This window comes from Colias croceus, chromosome 1, assembly GCF_905220415.1.
Source record: "Colias croceus chromosome 1, ilColCroc2.1".
Taxonomy (NCBI): Eukaryota; Metazoa; Arthropoda; class Insecta; order Lepidoptera; family Pieridae; genus Colias; species Colias croceus.
In genome coordinates, this window is record NC_059537.1 from 3,000,989 (window position 1) to 3,025,988 (window position 25,000).

A 25,000-nucleotide genomic window follows, 5' to 3' on the forward strand; every position below is an offset into this window, starting at 1 on the left:
AAGAACGGCCATGCACCACCACCCACCGAATCAAGAAAGAGCTATTAATCTGTCAATCCTTCCGGTGTCCGGGCCTGGTGAGATTTCCCGTGTTGAGTCAAATTAAGCCGCAGGCTCCACTCCTGGTGGTGCCCTTCCGTCAATTCCTTTAAGTTTCAGCTTTGCAACCATACTCCCCCCGGAGTCCAAAATCTTTGGTTTCCCGGAAGCTGCCCGCCGAGCCATTGTAGTAACGTCGGCGGATCGCTAGATGACATATTTACGGTTAGAACTAGGGCGGTATCTAATCGCCTTCGAACCTCTAACTTTCGTTCTTGATTGATGAAAACACCTTTGGCAAATGCTTTCGCTGATGTTCGTCTTGCGACGATCCAAGAATTTCACCTCTAACGTCGCAATACGAATGCCCCCAGTTATCCCTATTAATCATTACCTCGGAGTTCTGAAAACCAACAAAATAGAACCGAGATCATATTCTATTATTCCATGCACGAAATATTCAAGCGGCATTTTGAGCCCGCTTTGAGCACTCTAATTTGTTCAAAGTAAAATTGTCGGCCCACCTCGACACTCACTGAAGAGCACCGCGATAGGATTTTGATATTGAACCGGCTTTTAACGACCGGCTCACCGACGATATGCTCCGCAAACGTGTCAGTATCACCGCGGATGCGGTGCACCGACAGCGCGGCGCACAAATGCAACTACGAGCTTTTTAACCGCAACAATTTTAGTATACGCTATTGGAGCTGGAATTACCGCGGCTGCTGGCACCAGACTTGCCCTCCAATTGTTCCTCGTTAAAATATTTAAAGTGTACTCATTCCGATTACGAGGCCTCGTAAGAGTCCCGTATCGTTATTTTTCGTCACTACCTCCCCGTGCCGGGAGTGGGTAATTTGCGCGCCTGCTGCCTTCCTTGGATGTGGTAGCCGTTTCTCAGGCTCCCTCTCCGGAATCGAACCCTGATTCCCCGTTACCCGTGACAACCATGGTAGTCGCAGAAACTACCATCGAAAGTTGATAAGGCAGACATTTGAAAGATGCGTCGCCGGTACTGGACCATGCGATCGGCAAAAGTTATCCAGATTCATCAAAATTAACGACTTCAGACGCCAGGCCCTCCGTCGATTGGTTTTGATCTAATAAAAGCACTCATTCCATCACTGGTCAGAGTTCTGATTGCATGTATTAGCTCTAGAATTACCACAGTTATCCAAGTAACTGAGTAAGATCTAAGGAACCAAAACTGATATATTGAGCCATTCGCGGTATCGCCTTAATACGGCTTGCACTGAGACATGCATGGCTTAATCTTTGAGACAAGCATATAACTACTGGCAGGATCAACCAGGGAGCTAACTAAAGCTTCCGCTAGAGCCTCAAACGTGACACGACGATGCCGCCGCGACGTTCGCTTCTCTATATACATACATATGCGCGCGGCGTGTTTAAATAACATGATATGCAACGGCGGCGACCGTCACACGCACACTATTCACACACGCGCGCGCGCACACGTGGATAAATCTGAACACAGTCAGTTAAATCGTTGAAAGTATCATCTTAACGAGACACCCCTTAACAATTCCCATTCGCATCAAGCGAAGGAAAAATTTTAATATCGGTCAACTTTTATGACGCAAACGATCAATCTACGCACGGAGAGTGGAAGGATCGAAAATTGCGACCACATATAAACATCTGATAAAAGCCCATTGGTACATCACAAACGTGTGCGATGTGAGCAATAAAAAATTTTATACTGCCGTTCAATAGTAGTCGTATATTTTTCACGGTCTGCGCTCCGAGAGTGTATCAAGATGCGTAATATTATTTATTACACTACACATATAAAATACAATCTACGAAACTGACAATCTATCAAACCGTCGGCAGACGCAATGTTACTACAGTTACTAATTTCTACTTCTTCTACTACTACTACTAACTACTACTACTACTACCACCACTAAAGATTAAAAACTGTATCGCGCCGTATGCACAAACGCTTTTACAATATCATCATCTTTGGTGGTCTTTTATTATTTCATAGAACTAACACACTACTCTACAACTCTGTCACAGACTCACCACCAAACACCAACCCCACACCGACACGCGAACGGCGGCAACGAGGAGAGCGCAGAGCACACGGGCGACGCGGTACAACAGCGACGAAATAATGATACATACACATACGTACGTACAAATGTCTCGCTGCCCACGCGCAACGCCCCCCCGTCTTCGCTAGCCTCGCGCACCGATTGTCTCGCATCCCGGCTACGATGTTTCTGCTTGTTTATTTTTTTCAGATACTATTCACGTATCACGCATGGCATATGTACATACATACATACATAATACATACATACAAACATACGCCGCGCGCGACTAACGCCTCGTGTTTTCAAGGTCAAGTCAAAAAACTTTGCACGCGTGCAGTTACGGCGTGCAGTCGTCAAAAATAATTCATGATTATAAATTTCGTGGTCCATATTAAATAAATTATAAACAACAACAACAACAACAACAACAACAACAACAACAACAAACAACAACAACAACAACGACAAAAGAGGGCGACCTTACCTCCGGACTTGATGAAGTGTCCTGAAGGTGTACTTCGAAGACAAAACAAGCCCAAACTCGCCTCACCTAGCTCTACTCGTCTATTAGTTCCAGTAGCAGTCTTCGAAGTACACCTTCAGGTCACTCCATCAAGTCCCGAGGTAAGGTCTCATCATAACTAACAAAACGAGCCCAAACTCGGCACACCTAGCTCTACTCGTCTATTAGTTCCAGTAGCAGTCTTCGAAGTACACCTTCAGGACACTCCATCAAGTCCGGAGGTAAGGTCTCAACATAACTAACAAAATGAACCCAAACTCGATACACCTAGCTCTAATCGTTTATTAGTTCCAGTAGCAGTCTTCGAAGTACACCTGCAGGTCACTCCATCAAGTCCGGAGGTAAGGTCTCAACATAACTAACAAAATGAACCCAAACTCGGCACACCTAGCTCTACTCGTCTATTAGTTCCAGTAGCAGTCTTCGAAGTACACCTTCAGGACACTCCATCAAGTCCGGAGGTAAGGTCTCAATATAACTAACAAAATGAGCCCAAACTCGGCACACCTAGCTCTAACCGTCTATTAGTTCCAGTAGAAGTCTTCGAAGTACACCTGCAGGTCACTCCATCAAGTCCGGTGGTAAGGTCTCAACATAACTAACAAAATGAACCCAAACTCGGCACACCTAGCTCTACTCGTCTAATAGTTCCAGTAGCAGTCTTCGAAGTACACCTGCAGGTCACTCCATTAAGTCCGGTGGTAAGGTCTCAACATAACTAACAAAACGAGCCCAAACTCGGCACACCTAGTCTCTACTCGTCTATTAGTTCCAGTAGCAGTCTTCGAAGTACACCTTCAGGACACTCCATCAAATCCGGAGGTAAGGTCTCAACATAACTAACAAAATGAGCCCAAACTCGACACACCTAGCTCTAATCGTTTATTAGTTCCAGTAGCAGTCTTCGAAGTACACCTTCAGGTCACTCCATCAAGTCTGGAGGTATGGTCTCAATGTAACTAACAAAACGAGCCCAAACTCGGCATACCTAGCTCTACTCGTCTATTAGTTCCAGTAGCCGTCTTCGAAGTACACCTGCAGGTCACTCCATCAAGTCCGGAGGTAAGGTCTCAACATAACTAACAAAATGAACCCAAACTCGGCACACCTAGCTCTACTCGTCTAATAGTTCCAGTAGCAGTCTTCGAAGTACACCTGCAGGTCACTCCATTAAGTCCGGTGGTAAGGTCTCAACATAACTAACAAAACGAGCCCAAACTCGGCACACCTAGCTCTACTCGTTTATTAGTTCCAGTAGCAGTCTTCGAAGTACACCTTCAGGTCACTCCATCAAGTCTGGAGGTATGGTCTCAATGTAACTAACAAAACGAGCCCAAACTCGGCATACCTAGCTCTACTCGTCTATTAGTTCCAGTAGCCGTCTTCGAAGTACACCTGCAGGTCACTCCATCAAGTCCGGTGGTAAGGACTCAACATAACTAACAAAATGAACCCAAACTCGACACACCTAGCTCTAATCGTTTATTAGTTCCAGTAGCAGTCTTCGAAGTACACCTTCAGGTCACTCCATCAAGTCTGGAGGTATGGTCTCAATGTAACTAACAAAACGAGCCCAAACTCGGCATACCTAGCTCTACTCGTCTATTAGTTCCAGTAGCAGTCTTCGAAGTACACCTGCAGGTCACTCCATCAAGTCCGGTGGTAAGGTCTCAACATAACTAACAAAATGAACCCAAACTCGGCACACCTAGCTCTACTCGTCTAATAGTTCCAGTAGCAGTCTTCGAAGTACACCTGCAGGTCACTCCATTAAGTCCGGTGGTAAGGTCTCAACATAACTAACAAAACGAGCCCAAACTCGGCACACCTAGTCTCTACTCGTCTATTAGTTCCAGTAGCAGTCTTCGAAGTACACCTTCAGGACACTCCATCAAATCCGGAGGTAAGGTCTCAACATAACTAACAAAATGAGCCCAAACTCGACACACCTAGCTCTAATCGTTTATTAGTTCCAGTAGCAGTCTTCGAAGTACACCTTCAGGTCACTCCATCAAGTCTGGAGGTATGGTCTCAATGTAACTAACAAAACGAGCCCAAACTCGGCATACCTAGCTCTACTCGTCTATTAGTTCCAGTAGCCGTCTTCGAAGTACACCTGCAGGTCACTCCATCAAGTCTGGAGGTAAGGTCTCAACATAACTAACAAAATGAGCCCAAACTCGGCACACCTAGCTCTAATCGTTTATTAGTTCCAGTAGCAGTCTTCGAAGTACACCTTCAGGTCACTCCATCAAGTCAGAAACTAAATATGAAATTTATAATCCCATAAGTATAAAATCTATAAATAAAATGAATGCGTGAAGGATCAAGTTTATTAGGTCAAATATTTTGTAATCGTACAGTGATCTTTTCGTAAACGAGGAGCTGCTTACAAGCGTCACAGTGTCCACTCACAACGGCGGCCGAGCGCAGACTAAAATATTTCATTACAAATTTTTGTGCAATAAATCAAGATGAGCCAGTAAAATAACCCTTATTTCAATCCAATAAGTATCACGCGTTACAACTAAATATGTGAAAAAATAAGGTTTGATTTCTCAGCCTATTTGTAACATTTTGATAGTTTTCTTTGCTACCTTTTTGAGTTGGACATGTCTGCTTACTTAAAATATTTTTAAATCATTAAATTTATTTTATTAAATACATGAAAAATGTTCCTTTATTCAGCACGATATTGTCAATTTTGTGTGAAAGGGCAACGGAAAATATTTTTTATAATATTATAAACCAAAATTTTCGACTAAAAAATTGCTACCATTTAAAGATTAACCCTTAATTCACTACCTGAGTCCATTGGACTCACATCGAACTTTCAAACTATTATATTTTTTTCCCCTGGTGACTTATTTCCTCCACCGTCTCAGTACCTTCCTGCAGTGACGTGGGCACCGCGGTAGCGAGAGGACGTGCGCCTGCGCTGCGTAATAGGTAAGTTATTACGTCGAGTGAGTCCCATGGACTCATACTAGTGAATTAAGTAATATTTTATTTATTTGTTACGATTCTTAAATGTTGCTTATTTGTCGTATTAATGATATAAAAATATGTATTTTAATATTTGTTGTTGTTGTAGGTTTGTAAAATGGATCTAAAACAACATAAAGTTGTAAATATGAATGAAGACCAGGCAGATTCTGTTTTGGAATCATGGATCACACAAATTATGAATGATGAAGATGCGAGCCATTCTGAAACCGAAGACAAGCTATCTAGGACAGAAAGAAAGCATTGTTATCCATGTAATTACAAAAAGAGAACAAAGACTGCACATTCAGGCACTAGATGTCTGAAGCCTGTATGTTTGAGTTGCTCAAAAATGGCATGCCGTCGCTGCCTGCAATCGGTGGCAATACCCCATTGCACGTTTTATTTTTTTGTATAGAAGCGTACATTTTTGTTGTTTATTTTCGGTTTTGCATTCCTTTAGAAGTCTTATAAAATTAAAAAGAGCCATTAGTTAAAAATATTTGCCATTATTGTAGGGCTTTGAAAATAACTCTGTTTTCTAAGACTATTAGAATAAGTTTTTTTTTATTTTTAAGAGTATTTCAGAAGTTTATCCAGTTTTATTATTTTTTTGTAGTGCCTTAATAAACATTTAAAAATAATAATAAAAAAACTTAATAAAAAAAAGAGTTTTATTTGAAAAAAACACGCCAAGAAAATATATGAGTCCAGTGGACTCATGGAAGCTGTTTATGTTAGCAAATTTCACCTAGTGAATTGAGGGTTAAGGATTAATCTATCTATAGTAATTATTAGTTTAATTTGGTTTTGTATTATTTTGTCGCAAAATGTACCGAAAAACTGCTTATTTTTGTCAGATTCGTAAACGCGTCCTTAAGAACATCGTTTTGGTTAGGCTTCCATTATCAAGCAATTTTAAACTTCATTCAATTGACATACAGTTCAAATTATTTTGTACTTTTCAAAGACCTAAGGGAGAGTCTGTTCTGCCAACTTTTAGAAAAAATAAAAACATTTCTAATGTTGGCCCCTCCGATGTAATCATTTAATATTAGATTTAATATTTTAGTTTTAATTATTTATTATTATTTCTTATTTTTTTTTAAACCTTATTTTTGTATATTTTAATTTTAAGCTAATACATTAATAAATTATTTCTTTCTTTCTTCGATTTCTTGTCAATGGTTAAGACTTAAGCATAGACAACCTCTTGATGTTGATTTGTTGTTTGAAATTTGAATTCAAAATGGCGTTTTATTAATTGTTTTGGTGGAAGATAAACAAAATCTGTTCTTCGTATATCGTAGATTTTCTTACTTATTTACTCAGTTAATGTACAGTACATTGAATTTTTTAATTTGTTATATTTCTGCCAAAAGTGAAAGAAGAAGAAAAAGTGTTATGTGTAAACAATGTTAAAATCTTTGTGTAGATAATAATTGATAATAATTATTAATGTGATTTGTGACTAAGTATTTGCAATATATACCCAATGACTGTTCTATTAAAGGAAGATATAAAAAATAATAATTTTTACGAGAAAACTTCTCTATTACGTCATGTTCTGGCTGTAGAATCAATTGGAGAGGAGATAATATTATTATTGTTTTGTCCAAAGAAAACAACGACTTCTTACAATTCCAATATGGCGATCCGAACGGCAACGATATATTGGAAATTTAGAATGAGATTTTAAAATAGAAATCCCGCAAAATATTTCAAGGAAAAGTATAAAATGTGAATCTAGTTGTATTCACATAATATTTAAGCCGAATTAAGTCCTACATGCCTAAATAAAGATATTCAGTAAAATTCAAAATTCAAATGGAATTATCCATTTTTGCTGATAATAGTGAGTTTTAATATTATATAAAAATGTTATATATAGGTAATTATTATTATATTATAATAAACTTATTGATCTACATTGTTGGTGTTTTATTTTTAATTTCCTATAAATTTGAATAAGGATGAGAATTAGTAGTGATGTTACCCAGCATCGAAAATTTTATCGATATCGATATGAAGTTTTATCGATAATATGTACTCAAAGAGACATCACTAGCAACTTCAACTTTTAAATGTTGGCAGCAATGTGGATCATTTTTGACGTGAACTTTTCATAGGTTGGTATCTAGACACGCGGCAGCGTGTCAAGCCGAGTTCAAGCGAAGAGAACTGGCGAGCAGCAGCCGTGTGTATATTTACACGAACCATTTCGAGCCACTTTTTTAAACTGTTTTACATACTGTTTATATTTTGTGAGGTTCTAAAAACTAGCCTCATCAAATTATGGGGTTCAATAGGTCATTAGTTGTTTGCTTTGTGAAAATAATTATATTATTCAAATTAAAAAAGTTATATTTTGGAATAAACATTGTTCTCTAAGGGAAAATAAAACAATTGAGTTTTCAGTCAACCTAAGAACTTAATACATCTTTGTAAATAAATTTCTGGACTGTCTGCAGAACTTGGCACACATTTAGATCTCATTTCTTTTTTTGGCAAATTAAGTCAACGATTGAACTCGGCTCCAATTTTTACATTTATGTTTTTGGTGGGATATAAGACTTAACCTAAGTAATACATGCATATGTGTGCGTGAGCTCGAAATCGAAGTACTGAGTGCCGTCTCTTCCTATACCTATTACTTGCTCTGTTAAGTTAACCCGTCTAGCGTCATACGCACAGATGTTATGCGTCCCAAGTATGTCGAGGTAGTTTACGAAATCTAGCTTTTTTATGACTACCGAGTTTGAAAATTTTATTTACCCTATTGTTCTATAATTATATGCCATGTATGATATATTTTTGGAAAGAGGAAGAAACTAGTTATAGCATAAAAATGTAATCATGACGATATATATTTTCTATAAAATTATAAAAAAATTGATTTTCTTTTGTTTTAATTTTAATTGCTTACATACCTACTAACACTTACATGATAATGGTGAGTCATCAAATGATCATATTCACGTTTTCATATCACTACACGATTGCCAAATACATTCACTTATATTTTCACACATTTAACACAACGTATTTCACTATGAATAATAACAAATATCCATTATTCACAAACAAGAAAAAAAGCGCCATTTTGCGTCTTCCGCACTGAAAAGTTGAGACACTTTTTCACTGAGTATTCTTCAAATATCCCTAAAACCAATATCATAAACGTATTCTACGTAAAATTTCCAGTAATATACGTCTCAATTATCACTCATCTAATTATTCCTCTCGGCATAATTCACAATCCAAATATTCGTTGAACAAGACGAACTTTACAAAGTACAAACTATGGCCGATGACGCAACTCAATCAATGATTCACTTTTTTTTTTTTTTTTGTGGTGTCTGTATTTCCTGTCTCGGAGTCGTGTCGATTTGAAATATAAATGTTTAAGGCATAGAGAAATATTTTTTATACTGGAAACATTCACTTGTACGTCTCTACTGATGACCTTCAATGTCACGGGCCGCGTTACGCACAGTGTTTGTCAGCGCAGGACGCTCTCAGTACAATTTGAGTTACGCTACAACCGCTGTGCGTAGGAGGTTAAGAGGCTGATTCAAGAATGTTCTGCCATATTTTTCATTCTGTCAAACACAACGACAGTGCAGAGATAATTATTCCAAGCCCTGACACCGATATTTTTGTATTAGGCCTTTATTTCTGGCATAAACTTGAAAATATACTCGCCATCTTTGAATGCTCCCCCCCACTCCCCCATGCAACTATTTCACTGTACGAACTATTGAATCGTAAACAATGGACTATAATTGTTAATTATTTAAAATAATAATTTAAAAAATATATTCATGAGTTTTCAATCTATAGTGGTTTAAAGTTAACTCAAAAATGGACCATTTTCGTAAATTTTCTAAAAAATCTTAGAGAAAGTGTAAGAAATGTTATAGTATGCTATATATTCGTGATCTACTCAATAAGCTCTTTCATTTGATACCCCACGCGGCATGTTTTGGAAATGTTTATTTTTTTCTTTGTATGCCATATTTAATAACCGGGGTGCGGGGAAGGGGACCACAAAACTGGTTGGCAACATCTGTCTATAGGATGTCTGGGATCTATACAATATATATCAGAAGTCAGATTTAGGTCCGCTATTTATGCAAACGAACATCTCCTTGGAGCCTGCTCTATGAGCCAAAAAACTGTTATCGTTTGATAAAGCATTTACATTCTCTTGTTTATCGAATTTTTGATGGGTCCGAATTAGGATTATAATGATAACTGCGTTAAAAACAACCGACTTTAAACTTGCACTTGCAACATTTACAAATGCAGACAAAAATGCTCATAAAATAAAAACTTACTGGGCCTATCCGAATAAAATTTTTATGGGACCAATTCGACACCATCCCGCATCGAACAAAAAAAGAATCACGTAAATCGGTTCAGAAACCTCGGAGTAATCGGTGTACATACATAAAAAAAAAAAAAAAAAAAAATTGGTTGTCTGTAAAGTCGGTTTACTGACGATAATTGAACGTGACAACGTCCGATTGTGCTTCTTTGTCGCTCGTTCCGCGCTCTCGTTTCCTCCTTTCGTCTCCTCCTTTTTTTTGAAGTCGGTTAAAAAAAAAGGAGTAGTTTTCCTATTACGGTGGTAGTTATTTCCAGGTAACTCTGTATTAGGTTATATCATCTCCTATTACGGCCCTATTCATAGAACATATTAAAATTACCAGCCCCCCTAGCCAAGTGGCATACAATTTATAGCGTTTCTCTTTCTACAAACGTTGACGCCTTAACGAATACGATAAACGACAGGTAGCCAAGTGGATTAGAACTTGGCGAACGCTTATTCTATTGGATCGTACGCTAATGTCTATGGCTTCGAATTCTAACGTCAGTCAGCGTACGTCAAACTGTCAACTGTCATTCAGTTTGACATTGGTAATGTTGAAAAATATTCTTGAAATATTCAAATTAAACTGCCGAATTCCGAAAACGGAAAAAGTAAAAAGTCAAAAAATTTTTGAAGTGAACTAAAAAATACAGGTTGTGCTTTAAATTATAAAAATACAAATAGAGGTAAGTTAATTTTGCATTTGCAATGAGGCATAAAAAGATATAATGTCTTCAAGGTTTAAATTTAATTTATTTATGTGTACTTATTTTTCTAGTTTAGAAATGGAGAGACTGCGCGCCAGCCAGGAGCAATTTTCTGCTCTTATAGAATTCATGGAAAGGTACTATTAAAAAAATACAGTTTTGATTCCAAACTTGCTTCAATATTTTTATAATAAACAATGAAATCATTAATACCAAGTGCTTCATTGGTGTGTGTTACCCATAGGTATGGTGACCTCTCTCGACCACAGCGGGGACCTCAGGGTCGACTAAAAGCCGACCAAATGTGGGCAAGGCTCACATTATTACTTAATTCAGTTGGTGGTGGGGTTCACAAATCACAAGAGAAGTGGAAGAAAGTAAGTTTGAACTTGCATCTTGTTAACCTAGCTGTATATTTCAAACTCTCAATTGTTTTGCTATTAACTTGCATCTTGTTAACCTAAGTGTACATTGCAAACTCTCAATTGTTTTGCTATTCACTTGCATCTTGTTAACCTAAGTGTATATTGCAAACTCTCAATTGTTTTGCTATTTACTTGCATCTTGTTAACCTAAGTGTATATTGCAAACTCTCAATTGTTTTGCTATTAACTTGCATGTTGTTAACCTAAGTGTATATTGCAAACTCTCAATTGTTTTGCTATTTACTTGCATCTTGTTAACATAGCTGTATATTTTAATATATTCATTTATTTTGCTATTGCCCTTTTCATGCACCGCTTTAACTCACAACATGTAAACCTAAAGGTCTGGGCAGATTGGAAGACTAAAACAAAAAAAAAAGAAAATGTTGATTTCCAACCACACAAATGGTACTGGTGGTGGTCCAAGCAGCAGGCTGTCTCTAACAGTTTTGGAAGACCGAGTCTGTGCCATACTGGGAGAGACTGCTGTTCTTGGTCAAGCTGGCATACAAGAGCATGGCTTTAATGTTAGTACTATTATATTATAGCAACTTTACGTATCACACCAATTCCTCTGTAACTTGCATGGCCAATAATAGATATTTATTTTGAAAGAGATTACATATAAGCCTCTTTCAACTTGTGTAAAATGAATTGTATTAAATAAATAAAACAAATAAACAGCTTGAAAATCTATACTAATATAATAAAGCTGAAGAGTTTGTTTGTTTGATTGAACACGCTAATCTCGGGAAATACTGGTCCGATTTGAAAATTTCTTTCGATTTTAGATAGCCCACTTATCGAGGAAGGTTATAGGCTATATATATCATCTCGCTAAGACCAACAGGAGCAGAGCACTGCAGGTAAAACTACGGAGCACAGCTAGTGTTTGAAAATGTAATTCCATCACAATATAATTAATAGATATTTAATGTTGATGAGAACATTAAATATCTTTTAATTACATTTTATTCTTTATAAATCTATATCAATTATACAAAATACTTAGCTAACAATTCCTAATCGTAACATTTGTAAGTGTTAAGAGTATATGATAAAAGTTATAAATAACTAATATATTGATAAAAATAAATATTTTTCAGGCGCCACCAGTACCAAGGGAAGAACCCATTCCTGAAGATGTGGAAATTGAAATTCCTGTAGGCTTAGAGAATTTTAATTATAATAGTAAGTTTTATTAAACTCTATTTACTTATTAAATTAGCCTTCTTCTAGGAGCTGTTTTCAATCGTCATAATATAGTTTAATCGATAATAATTGAACATAATTCATTAAATGACTTGAATAAATTAGTCTTTGCTTGTATCCTAGAGAATATTATTCAACAGATGGAATGGATGAACATTTCTAATTTATAATATAAGTGGAAGTCAGAATTATATTTGCCTCCTTAACATTATTTTCATTACTCAACAGCAAGTGTTCCAACATTGCCAGCATCACCGCTACTGCTAGACCCACAGCCCTCACCACCACCACCACCAGTACGTCCGCCGCCCCCTCTACCGCGTTCTCCTCCGCGTCCCACTGGTCGACGGTCATCGGCGTCACCGCGATCTGCGACTGCCTCGCCGCGACATGGGATGCAGAGAGCTCGCAGGAATCGCGGCTTAACGCCATTTGACCGGGCCGCTACAGAATTTGTGGCGGTTGAACAACGACGCCTTGCACTGGAGGAGACGCGAGAGAAGCTTTCCCATGAGCGAGAAAGGGAAAGGGAAAAGCTTCTCCATGAACGTGAGAGGGAGCGTGAGGAACTTTTCCACCAAAGAGAAATGGAGCGACTGCGGCTGGAGTCGCTAAAGGTTGAGGCAAATCGCGAGCAAACTAGGGTGATGCAGCAAATAGCTGTTATCGGGCAAAGGTTGCTCGAGATATTGCCTCAAGGGCCCGCATCTTAATTTTTTTTTTCATAGGGTTTTAAGTGTATTATTTAGTGCCTTTCTTTTTATTTTTTTTAAGTGCTTGTTTTAGATTTTAATATTTTAATTTAATAGTTTAAGTACAGTATTTTCTGTCCTCAGTCTTTAGTTGTTTTACTTTTTACACGCTTTTTATTAGCTTCACCTGTATGTTTGAATGTTTGTTTGTAACCGACTTCTTTGGGCGCGATTTTGACCCACTTTAAACGGCCAGATTTCGTTCAAACTTTGTAGATTTATTGAGGACCGATGACAATACACTAATTTGATAAAATTATTCCATTTTTCAATTTGCAAAAAGCGTGTTTTTTAGTTTTTTTTAAACTATTATTATATATATCTTTAAATTTAATAGGATTTATATGTACTTAATTTATTTTAAGTGTTTGTTTTAGATTTTAATATTTTAATTTAATAGTTTAAGTACAGTATTTTCTGTCCTCTGTCTTTAGTTGTTTTACTTTTTAATCTTTAAATTTTATAGGATTTATATGTACTTAATTTGTTTTAAGTGTTTGTTTTAGTTTTAAGAATATTAAATAAAACATATATATACATAATAATAGTATATTTTATTACTTAATTAGTTAAGTAGTTTATACCACCATTAATTCAGTACACACTTTTTTAAATACTAACAAAAAAAACAATAATAAAAATTACAAACTTAAAAATATTATAAAAAACAGGTTGAGGCTGCAACAATGATCAATTTTTTCACCTATGACCTGCACTAAAATATGAGCAGTTATCAGAAACTTTAAAAGGATTAATATATACTGTAACTAATGCAGTTTCATTATTTAAATCTGTGTAGGTAAACAAAATAATGTTTTAGGAGCGAAAAAATATTATACAAAACTACTTGGTCAGGCATACTAAATTAGGCTTAAAAGTAATACACATTAAAACTACACACAACACACTTTAAAAAATACAAAAATACAAAAATAACCTACTAAACTAATCTATTAACTAAATTATTTAGCATTATTCTGCCACTCATCAGCTCATCTTGGTTGCTGGAAATGGGTCCAACCCCCACACTCGGTTCATCACCATCCTCTTGTTGCTCAGCCATATTATTAGGGGGAGGTAATTTAGCATCCAGTGCAATATTGTGCAGAACACAACATGCAATAGTTACCTCACTGGCAACACGAGGATGGTAATGGAGTGTACGATGCTTCAGCAAGCATCTCCAACGAGCCTTCAATACACCAAAACATCGTTCAATACAATTGCGTGCCTGTAAATGGCGTGTAGTGTACACCTCTGCTCGAGAACCTGGTTCGGCATTTAAAATTGGTGTCATCAGCCACGCTCTCTGTGGGTATCCAGAATCACCTTAAACAAATAATGTAGTTAAAGAGCTTTATAAATTATAACTCCAATATTTTTATGATAAATATGTAGAAGTAGGTAGGAATTAAATGATTTACCTAATAGCCACGTCAATTCACCATTTTCGTGAAGTCCACGCATGTATGGTTCCACTTCACTGGATGACCATATGAAGGAATCATGCGTGGCTCCACCATATTTTGCATTGACATTGATAACACAGCTCAACAAAAAAACAATTTTTTTTTGTTGCCCTGGATATTTCTACAGATTTATATATTTCAAGTACCCAGTTTGCGAATGTAATCATTAAAATTATTTAATTGGCTCTAGTTTTTTTTTAATTTGGATTTTCATATATAAAAATTTCTTACGGCCCTTCAGAGTACGGGTTACTAACAAGTGTTTATTTTTAGGTGAATTACGTTTTCTGCACATTTATTCGCTCAGACAGAACCCTATTCTATAAAACTGACTGTAGAATATCAGAATAATAAATGGTTTCTGTAAAAAAACATTTTTATGAACAACAATGTTCGGTTTGTATCGAGTTAAAGAAACCCAGTAGCACTTGGTCAGCAAAGTGGATAGGTATACGAAATTCCCTTGATGTTTTTATTAATAGAATTAGACAAAGCAAATTCATTAGGAATAATTAATAAATATGAAAATTTAGGCCTTTGAGGGAATCTAGAAGTATAAGAAGAATACCCGATGGCCCTACAGGACGGGCGTGTCGACAATTGATAAAAAATGAAAATTTAACAAAATTTAATAACTGATGCTGAATGTAAATTATGGAGAGATATAGTATTAATTAATTTAAGATTAATTTCAAACACCAAATTATAAAGAAATGGCACAACAGTTGTTTAAAAAACTTCATTATTTTATGAGCAAATACGAGCATAAAGCTACACTTTGCCCACAGTCTCCTGGATAGATATCCAGTAAATCTGCGGAATTTCTGTGAGAAACAGGAAGAACACATCGAAAAAGAAGTAAAAATTATGGAATAATGGTATCAGGGTATATGGGATCGTCACATGATGGCAGATTACTGATGGTCCATAAGAAAACTATTGTCCCAAAATTAACTAAGAAGACAAGCTTATAAAATCTATTTCCTTGTACTATTTCATAAGTTTTAATGATTTTTCTCTATTTTTATATCCATTTGAATTAATTAAATACTAAAACAAAACAATAAGTAAAACTTTGTAATAAATAAATGATGTAAAAAAAATATACCTTCTATTTCATGCTGCATTTTAGAGTCTAGTAAGAAAATTAGGATAAAAAAAAACTAGAGCCAATCTACCAAAACTATTAATAGTTCTGTATATAATATGCATTAAATTATTCGAAACCACTTTCACATCCAGGGCAACAAAATCATTGTTGACCAGTGTAATCTTTAAATTATCATCACATATCTGAAAAAAAAAAATTTAAGTTATAAAAAATATTCTATTTGCAGTTGCTTTGTTATTTTGTTTTAATGAAACATGATTAAAAACAATGCTTACTAACTAATAATACATATGCAAAGAAAAATAGCTTACCATTTGCACATTTAAGGAATGGTATCCTTTTCTGTTAAAATAATTCTGTTCATCAATGTGGGGTTTTACAATTGATATGTGAGTGCAATCTATGCATCCAATTACCCCTGGCAATTGAAATTTCCTTTGAAATCTGTAATTAGGTACATTCACATTTAATAATCAAAGACAATTACCTACATATATTAAACATATAATACAATTGTTAAAAAGACTTTCAAATGAATTTGTCATAATATTTTGTAAACCTTTAAAACATTTAGAATTGAACAGAAACAAACATTTTGTGGTATAATAGAATTGTTTGTGACTACAATAGCAGCAACCTTCTTCAATGCAAAGGATTATGTTATTTATTAAAATTGTACAAAACATTGAAAGTTTTTTTTTTTTTTTATGTCAGAGCAAGCAACTTAAGCATAAGAAATAAACACTTGCAACATAAGAAGTGTTGCAGGTGCTTTGCCGGCCTTTTATGGACAAATAAGCTCTTTTCTTGAAGGCCCCAATGTCGTAGTTGTACATTGAAAGTTATAAATAAATTAATAAAAACACTTACTCTTGTCGAATTCTTGTTCTTTCTTGGTGTGTTTGAGGGAAAACTATCCATTTTTTCACTATCCGAGGACTGTTGAGTGCCTCCACAACTTGCCTAATGCATCTACTTGTAGTGCGTTGTGGCAAATGTTGTGTGACACCCACAATTCTCTGATAGGATCCCGTTGCGAAGAAACTCAGAGCGCAAAGAACCTACGAATATAAGTAGAATTAGGATACGTAATATAGGTACCTAATAGATATGCACAACACATGACTTTCATTGGGCATTTAAAATATCGGACATCACTAATAATTATAAACAATCGCAGTGAAGAAACTGTGGATTACCTTTACTTCCAAAGGAATTTCTTTAGTCCCCCGTATGTTTGTTTCGTTACGTAGGCTGCAGCAAAGCTCGCTAAAAGTTTTTTTATTTAACCTAAAACGCTCCTGAAACAATTGTTCCGGCATTTCATTGATTGTCTCTAAACTCCGTCTGGACGCATTTCTTTTTTGGCGCCTGAGCCAAAGTTCTTCATCGTGCGCAGCTTTTAAAAGTCTCAAAGCGTGCATTTTATGAAAACTAAAATTTTATAATCACTAAACACAACACGAAACTTCGACAGCTGATTATAAAATCGCCATTTTGTTTCGATTTCTACAAGATGTTATAGCGTACGCTAGTTATCGAACGCCCATTGGCGTAGTCTCCTGTCAAAAGTGCCACTTGGCTAAGCATTTGTATGGCGCCTGTCGTATGACTTAGGTAACGTTTCGTCACGTTTCGTCTAATAGAATAGAAAAACATTGCCACTTGGCTACCAATTTTCGTTTCGTTACGCTGGGTCACGTGACGTATCTCCAGCTTATGTCAATCTCATACATTCGTTTATCTATTCTATCAAACGCAATGACTAAGGAATCCTATGGACAGGGCATATTGTTCTATACAAACAACTGATTATACAAATATCATGCATTTCGATACCGAAATAATAAAACTAATACTGTCTCTTTCTAACTAATGAATATTCTGATGTGATGTGAAAAAATATGACTATACGTCAGTCAGTGCTAATTCTATACCGCTTGACATTTGAAGTTAGCTCAAATACCTACTGTGGCCGGTCGCCATTTTATGTTCTCGTTAATACGATGTACATGCTCTGTCATTGCTCCGTAGTAAACATTGAAAAATATTGAATATTTTTGTGATTGTGACAAACATTTGTGTCTAAAACATATAGAGTGGTCAAGGACAAATAGTGGCATAATGCCAAAGCGCAGTATTGTGAGATGTGGCTCCGGAAAGAATGAAAACCAGAAAAGTTTGTCTTTGCACCGGTATGTATACGTTTTGACTGAAATATTAGTTATTTCTTTGCTGATTTAGTTATTTTCATGTATATTGAATTAAGGAGTATTCACAGACTATGTTCAGTGCAAAATTGTTACCAAATATAGCTTTATTTTGTATATTTTCGTTCTAGTAAAATAATGAATTTGGGTGCTAGTGATGGCTTATAATATCGACATCAGCAAAATGTTCGATGATGACGTGCGTCTCCCAAGGCTGTGTCATTAATCTTAAGAATAGTTGCTTTGGTGAATACACTTCCAAAATAACAAATTAATTTTGCCAAGAGCAGCAGAAGGAAAAATAAAACACTTAAATTTACCTAATATGAATTTTAACTTAAGTAAGATTAATCGCTTTTATAGTACCTACTTTAATTAAAAATGTATTTATAAATAAGTCAGGTCAGGACTAAAATTATAATAACCTAAATATTCATTTTTTGAAGGTTACCAAGAAGTGAAAATAGAAAAGGAGAATGGTTAGAAGCAATTGAAACTGAAAATATCAAGCCAAATGTAAAGGATATATCATAGTACATTTCCCAGAAAGTGCTTTCAATAGAACAATGGATGTGATTAGTCTGCACGATGATGCTACACCAGTATGTCTGCCGCTGCATTCACACAGGGTGAGGTTTTTATCTGTAGACACGTGATGTCTTCCAATTTACTTTTGGTCTTTTTATTTAGATTTAGGGCTGTCATTTATAATCTAACGTTTCTCCTATTTTGAAGGAGGCCTGTGAACAAACTGAGATGGTTTTATATGATTTTTTGAGTACAAACTTGGGTGATATTTGGTTGTTGAAATGTTATTGACTGAGGGAAAGTGCAATTTACTTTAAATACATGGGGTGTTTTAAGTTATTTTTCTATTCTTTATAAATTTATATATATAAAGCATTTGAATGCCATAAAACCAAAAATATAAATTCAAATTCCGCTATTGTAAGCCCTAATGTTGATATTAATTTCAAACCATCAGCATTGCCCTTTTAATTAAAATGTATTGCATTTTAGTTTAAATGTAAAGTGAACAATGCTAGTTAATGTAAACTGTGACATTTCATTTCCAGGTACCAGTTGAGCCTCAAATCCCGAACTCAAAAATGAACAGAGTGAATCCGAGTGCATCCCAGGCTGCACAAAATAGTTTAGCTCTATAATTTTCTCTGTTATTATATATTATTGTTTTTTTGTCTATTATTTATAAATAAATAAATTACTGTATATTGTGTTGTTCATCGTAATAAAATACTATTATATACCTGTATTATTATATATGTTGTTTCATTATATTACATTCCTCAAAACTGAAATTACCAAATTGTAAGTCTACCGTAATCCTTATATCGAAGTCAAAATTGAACTGGATTTATCAAATTATACAGCTATCTTGTCCTGCGAGGTTGCTGGTGTTTTACAAGTAACCCTGTATAGGTGTTACCGTCACGAGCAGCCTCCCGTCCGATTAGGGCCCTTCTGGCCTCCTCCACTCAAGCGACAGCTCAAGCCGAGGTTCGTGGTCCCCGTCAAGGGGGGACGCCCTTGTGCATGTCGCTACCAGGGTGAACCTTCAGTTCACCCCCGCGTCCGCGTTAAAATGTAGAAGCCCTTCTGGCTAACATTGAGAAACACCAAAAAAAAAAAAAAAAAAAAAAAAAACGAGCAGCCATCGCCATACTTAATTTTATTAATTGGCATTGTCATTTTTTCCATTTGTAATTTTACGTCTATGTTTTGTACAATAAAGTTAAAATAAATAAAAAAGAGTGTGTGTTTATGTACACGCGTTAGAAGTTACTTCTTTGGCGTATGGACAAAATACTAGAATATACAACTTGAACATAGTTATCAATTTTCATACCACCTAGAACTTACTTCATGCTGTTAATTTTAGGTGTCGGTGTGCGCGCGCATCGTAAAAATTCACTCTCACTATTTTTCTCCACCGCGCCAAAACAAATACTTATAAATTCAAAATAAATATATTAATATTATTTTTATATCGATAAACATTATTCTCGGCACTAAACACCGCCATGTTTTGTTACAAGCATTATGGCGCCGGCCACACTTTTTTTGTAGGTATGTCACTTCCATGTGATTCCATATTCATTGATCAAACGTTACGCTAATAGAAAGCCACTTGGCTAGGGGGGCAGAGACGTTAGAGCGTTTTCACATTGTCCGGTCCGATATCGGATATCGGACGCCGATAGCCGATATCGGAGGCTAAGTAAAATGTATGATTTACGTACCTGTCTTTCACATTGTCCGGTCCGATATCGGATATCGGAGCCAACACCGATATTCCCGTGAACTATCGGACGATAATGTTCAGTGTTACCAGCTCAATTTTCGAAAAGGTAGTATACCAACAGCAAAAAAAGCACTAGTTTGTGTATTTTCAGTCATTTCTAGGCGCTAAATGTAAAAAAAAAAATCCTTTCATTTACTTTAAACCTTTTTATTAAGAAAACATTCATTTAAGTATTTAAAGGCATTAAAAATACGATTTATACGGGAGCTATTTTAATATCGTCCTATAATATACGGCAATTGGCTGAACTGAAGTAAACAAAAATATATTGTGTTCTTAAATTCAACCGTATCTTCGAAATATTAGTATCTTTTATCTTTATTTACTCATTCTGCCTCGCTCCTCCTCCTACTCGGACTACTGTTGTGCTGTAAGCTGTTTATTGTATTGTTGTCATTGAGTCACAGATTTAGTGCTTTGTTTTAGCGCCGATATCAAACCTGTATAATAAATAGCACATCTAAATAATATTAAGTAATTAATAATATCAAATCTTTTTTATATTTTACTTTTCCAGCTGTTTTTGAAGTCGGTTTCTTTATTGTAGTTATTTTTACTGGATGTACAACTACGATCTATCAGTTGATTTTTTTTAAATCAAACCCTTTTTATTGAAAAGAAAATTTACAATACGGCAATTTTGTTTAGTTTTCTCTAAAATTTCAGAATTAGAATGCGGCAACCCTTAGACTAAGGATTGGTCTCCGCGCGCGCGCTACGACTAGATACCGCTCCACCTAAAAACAATAGCTCCGTGAGTGCGGCAACTCAGTTCTGTAGTGTGTGTAAGGCAATTTGTAAGGACGCTAGTGTGTGTGAAGAATTGTACTGCCAGCTACATAAATTTTACCCCATAAATGGGAAATGGGCTATCTTGGAAAGAAGTTTGAAAAATATTTTCATTTCATTTTGGCCTTGCCGGGAATCGAACCCATGAACATGTGACTCAAATCCACTTGCGATGCCACTATACTATCACAAAGGTTTTTTAAAAGTAAAAAAGCAGTAATAAAAAAATAACATATGAGTCAGTTAAACAAGGTTAAACAGAAATAAATTATTGTTATTATCATTTTTTTATAATATGCGTTAGTACCTAATACTCCTAATAGTATTGAAAAAAAAAACATTATGAATAAAATAAGTTCAAATTAAAAGTGTGTTTTTGGGATATGCAGTACGGCAACACTAAATGGCGTCGTATTTTCGTAAACAACATTTTCAAAGTACAGGTGAAATATCGAATAATACGATTATTCCTGATGTTACGTGATCCCAGTGTCTTTCTTATTATTTGTTGTATTTTTTTTAAACAGTTTTATGGCACAAACAGGCATTTTACTTCAGGTTTTGTCCAAAATCTTTAGAAACTATCGGTACACCCTCTCCACACAATGCTCGTGACACGACTGGCTCGGGTACGCCGATTTCGGCGTACTTTTAGTTGCCGCATTTTTCGAGTACGCCGGCGGTATCTAGTCGTAGCGTGCGCGGAGACCAATCCATAATCTAAGGCGGCGACCCTAAATTTTGTCAAGAACGCGCGGCGACTTTTGAGCTTGTTTACTATTTTGGTTGTCATGGCTATATTATTATTAGTCTGTGGTACTATGTACATTGCGGAATCTGTGACTGTGAATTAGTTTAGTTTAATTTATTTCTGTTTAAATATTTGCACCCCCAGATATTAGGTAGAATGTACATATTAGCACTATAAAATTGTAATAACAGCACCTACATTTGTAAATGTAATTTGAATTTGTATTTGCTAGTTTCGTCGCTTTAATACTGAGTTGAATTTTTTTTTTATTTTATTTGTATAAGAACATAACAGTCATACATGATTTAATATAAAAAAGTTCTAAAATTCACTACGACCACACAACATGTTCTAATAATAAAAAAAGAAAAACAGCATATAAAAAAACAAGCCTCACAATGAAGTTGAATATTGAAACTAGATTCTGACTCTGCAGAGGGTACAAATCCATACTCCGCAGTCAGCAGATTAAACCGGTTTGAAAAACATCAGTTTATTTATTACTATTTATTTCATTTAAAATAAAGTTTATTTTTTGTAACACAAATGCATCCACTGTTTATTTTAATTCCCAATATATCTACTTTTCCAGTTTCTGGCAACACTCATGTTATCGGGACGATATTATCGGATAATGTGAAAGGGCAAATTGTGTCCGATATCGGATATCGGCTATCGGCTTCCGATATCCGATATCGGATCGGATAATGTGAAAACGCTCTTATTACTCTAAAAATCGAAATCTGACATCTAGAATCGAATGCATTGATTACTTGTGAATAAAAATCATCATAAATTAATAAATTCGATTGACAAATATTTCAAATCCGTATCGATTAATTCACTTTAATCGATGTTTTTAAGCAGGTTACCTCTCTTTGAAGATAAAATTGATAGACGTCAAATGTTGCCTATTAAATTGGCTCGACTATAATATTTCACTTGCATAAGTAAGTAATGCATTTACCAAAAATCGTAAATGATCGAAAACATGATTTTATACATCATTTTTATTTTAATACAGATTATAACACTTTTCGCTAAGGATGGTAACACTTATTTCTTGTGTCTATGGTCATTCGATGGATTTCAAAACGAACAATGTTGTTTATGAAAATTCAAAAAGTACGATACAATTGTGCGTTTGGTATAACAAAATATAGAATGTAGTTCAGTAAGAGAGCGCTGTTAGCATAATGTTCAAGCATCAGCGTCCGCGCCCTTCAGCCTGAGGCGCGCGAAGTCTTCGAAGATTATGTCGTCGTCTTGTTCTTGGCCATTTTCGTTTCTGTAAACAAAATTCGATATTAGTTTACGTGTAGTGTAAGTATAGTGAGGTCTTAGATTACAAAATAAAAGACAGATGGAGCGTTGCCGAACTAAACCGAATGATTTATCGTCATTTTCAATAAAGCTATGTGTGCTGTCATTTCGCCGCTGCACTGTACGTATACGGTGCTTCTGTGTGCGTGTAATGTTACCAGATATTGAAAAATTTCCCAAATTTTTCCCCGACTACGGAAAAAAGAGGGTTATGTTTTTCGAGTTTATGTATGTATGTATAATATTTCTTTGACACGCCCTGCAGTATAAACCGTTGGACCGATTTTGAGTTGTGAGGTTTCATTGCAATCATCTGAATTATTATGTTAGTGGCGGTAGTGACGTAGGCTATACATATACATAAATTAGCAGTCAAGTTTTAATTTTTCTTACCTTCTCGGTAACCTAGCAAAGATGCCAGTCTTGAACCGATGATTGATACATACCTATCACTAAACATAATATGTACAACACCTAATGTATTTAGCTCTAAGGTTAGGTTAAGTTTGATTGGATAAACGAATTTGAATTTGAATTTGAATTTTATTTTAATATAATTTCGGGTTAGTGATTTTTTTTTATAATATTACATAAAGTACCTGCCTACTAAAGTTATACATATATGGCCGAAATAATTGTTTTCAATTTTTAATTAAATAAATTACATAAAAAATGCCAGAAATAAAGGCCTAATACAAAAATATCGGTGTCAGGGCTTGGAATAATTATCTCTGCACTGTCGTTGTGTTTGACAGAATGAAAAATATGGCAGAACATTCTTGAATCAGCCTCTTAACTTCACAGAGCAAGTAATATAGGAAGAGACGGCACTCAGTACTTCGATTTCGAGCTCACGCACACATATGCATGTATTACTTAGGTTAAGTCTTATATACCAACCTATGAAAAGTTCACGTCAAAAATGATCCACATTGCTGCCAACATTTAAAAGTTGAAGTTGCTAGTGATGTCTCCTTTGAGTACATATTATCGATAAAACTTCATATCGATATCGATAAAATTTTCGATGCTGGGTAACATCACTACTAATTCTCATCCTTATTCAAATTTATAGGAAATTAAAAATAAAACACCAACAATGTAGATCAATAAGTTTATTATAATATAATAATAATTACCTATATATAACATTTTTATATAATATTAAAACTCACTATTATCAGCAAAAATGGATAATTCCATTTGAATTTTGAATTTTACTGAATATCTTTATTTAGGCATGTAGGACCGTCCCGGCTCCGATCGGGTTGACACAGAATAAAAAACATCATAAAATATAGACTATGTTCATCAGGTATCAAAAGAGGGTGTTAATTTTTGATAGACATAAATTTGAACCTCAATGTAATAATAGTTAGGTTTATGTGTGACGATTTAATATGTAGTTAGGTTTGTGTTTAGGTTAGGTTAGGTTAGGTTAGGTTTGGTAACATCAACAACAACAAAATCAACAAAATCAACAACAACAACAACAACAACAACAACGACGACGACGACGACGACGACAGCAAAAACATCAACAACGACAACAACAAACGAGGGCGTTAATTTTTGATAGACATAAATTTGAACCTCAATGTAATAATAGTTAGGTTTATGTGTGACGATTTAATATGTAGTTAGGTTTGTGTTTAGCTTAGGTTAGGTTAGGTTAGGTTACATCAACAACAACAACAACAACAACAACAACAAAAACAACGACGACGACGACAACAACAACATCAACAACGACAACAACAAAAGAGGGCGTTAATTTTTGATAGACATAAATTTGAACCTCAATGTAATAATAGTTACGTTTATGTGTGACGATTTAATATGTAGTTAGGTTTGTGTTTAGGTTAGGTTAGGTTAGGTTACATCAACAACAACAACATCAACAACAACAATAACAACAACAACAACAACAACAACGA

The 25,000-nt window shown here is 35.4% G+C and overlaps 2 protein-coding genes, 3 long non-coding RNA genes and 1 other non-coding gene across 7 annotated transcripts in view; 3 read left to right on the forward strand and 3 right to left on the reverse strand.

The window, feature by feature from the left end:
• Nucleotides 1-1,357, reverse strand: part of LOC123698209 — a 1,905-nt gene extending 548 nt beyond the window's left edge. The window contains exon 1 of the ribosomal RNA XR_006752381.1: nucleotides 1-1,357. This exon is cut by the window's left edge and continues 548 nt beyond it. This is a non-coding gene — a ribosomal RNA (small subunit ribosomal RNA).
• A 3,635-nt stretch (nucleotides 1,358-4,992) lies between these two features.
• On the forward strand, nucleotides 4,993-7,546 carry LOC123697192. The gene is made up of 2 exons (XR_006752206.1): nucleotides 4,993-5,580; nucleotides 5,726-7,546. It is a non-coding gene; the product is annotated as an uncharacterized LOC123697192 (long non-coding RNA).
• Nucleotides 7,547-10,658: 3,112 nt separating this feature from the next.
• On the forward strand, nucleotides 10,659-13,160 carry LOC123697002 (formin-like protein 2). Its single transcript, XM_045643418.1, has 5 exons — nucleotides 10,659-10,677; nucleotides 10,775-10,835; nucleotides 10,943-11,075; nucleotides 12,230-12,314; nucleotides 12,564-13,160. The coding sequence occupies exons 2-5, from the start codon at nucleotides 10,777-10,779 to the stop codon at nucleotides 13,046-13,048; spliced, it is 762 nt and encodes a 253-aa protein (XP_045499374.1). The 5' UTR covers nucleotides 10,659-10,677; nucleotides 10,775-10,776; the 3' UTR covers nucleotides 13,049-13,160.
• Nucleotides 13,161-13,622: 462 nt separating this feature from the next.
• Nucleotides 13,623-17,500, reverse strand: LOC123697065 (putative nuclease HARBI1). 2 transcript variants are annotated; one of them, XR_006752170.1, is made up of 5 exons: nucleotides 16,867-17,500; nucleotides 16,538-16,728; nucleotides 15,979-16,111; nucleotides 14,512-15,849; nucleotides 13,623-14,416 (listed from the first exon to the last, which is right to left on the reverse strand). XR_006752170.1 is itself a non-coding variant. In XM_045643485.1 (3 exons), exons 1-3 carry the CDS (start codon nucleotides 17,089-17,091, stop codon nucleotides 15,946-15,948), a joined length of 582 nt encoding a protein of 193 aa, XP_045499441.1. In that variant the 5' UTR covers nucleotides 17,092-17,498; the 3' UTR covers nucleotides 15,883-15,945. The 2 variants fall into 2 exon arrangements, 1 of the variants encoding a protein (XP_045499441.1); XM_045643485.1 differs by lacking the exons at nucleotides 13,623-14,416; nucleotides 14,512-15,849 and having other exon boundaries at nucleotides 15,883-16,111; nucleotides 16,867-17,498.
• Nucleotides 17,501-17,586: 86 nt separating this feature from the next.
• LOC123697117 lies at nucleotides 17,587-19,107 on the forward strand. The gene is made up of 3 exons (XR_006752182.1): nucleotides 17,587-17,862; nucleotides 18,324-18,506; nucleotides 18,954-19,107. It is a non-coding gene; the product is annotated as an uncharacterized LOC123697117 (long non-coding RNA).
• A 3,625-nt stretch (nucleotides 19,108-22,732) lies between these two features.
• On the reverse strand, nucleotides 22,733-23,861 carry LOC123697142. The gene is made up of 2 exons (XR_006752192.1): nucleotides 23,457-23,861; nucleotides 22,733-23,028 (listed from the first exon to the last, which is right to left on the reverse strand). It is a non-coding gene; the product is annotated as an uncharacterized LOC123697142 (long non-coding RNA).
• Between the last annotated feature and the right edge of the window lie 1,139 nt (nucleotides 23,862-25,000).

Bases quoted from the DNA above. Each gene is read 5' to 3' on its own strand.
- LOC123697002 (XM_045643418.1), top strand. From the start codon at position 10,777: ATGGAGAGACTGCGCGCCAGCCAGGAGCAATTTTCTGCTCTTATAGAA. The intron at 10,836-10,942 runs GTACTATTAAAA...TGTTACCCATAG, and splicing joins CTTATAGAATTCATGGAAAG to GTATGGTGACCTCTCTCGAC. The intron at 11,076-12,229 runs GTAAGTTTGAAC...AATATTTTTCAG, and splicing joins CACAAGAGAAGTGGAAGAAA to GCGCCACCAGTACCAAGGGA.
- LOC123697065 (XM_045643485.1), bottom strand. From the start codon at position 17,091: ATGCACGCTTTGAGACTTTTAAAAGCTGCGCACGATGAAGAACTTTGG. The intron at 16,729-16,866 runs GTAATCCACAGT...TTATATTCGTAG, and splicing joins AAATTCCTTTGGAAGTAAAG to GTTCTTTGCGCTCTGAGTTT. The intron at 16,112-16,537 runs GTAAGTGTTTTT...ACCTAATTACAG, and splicing joins AGAACAAGAATTCGACAAGA to ATTTCAAAGGAAATTTCAAT.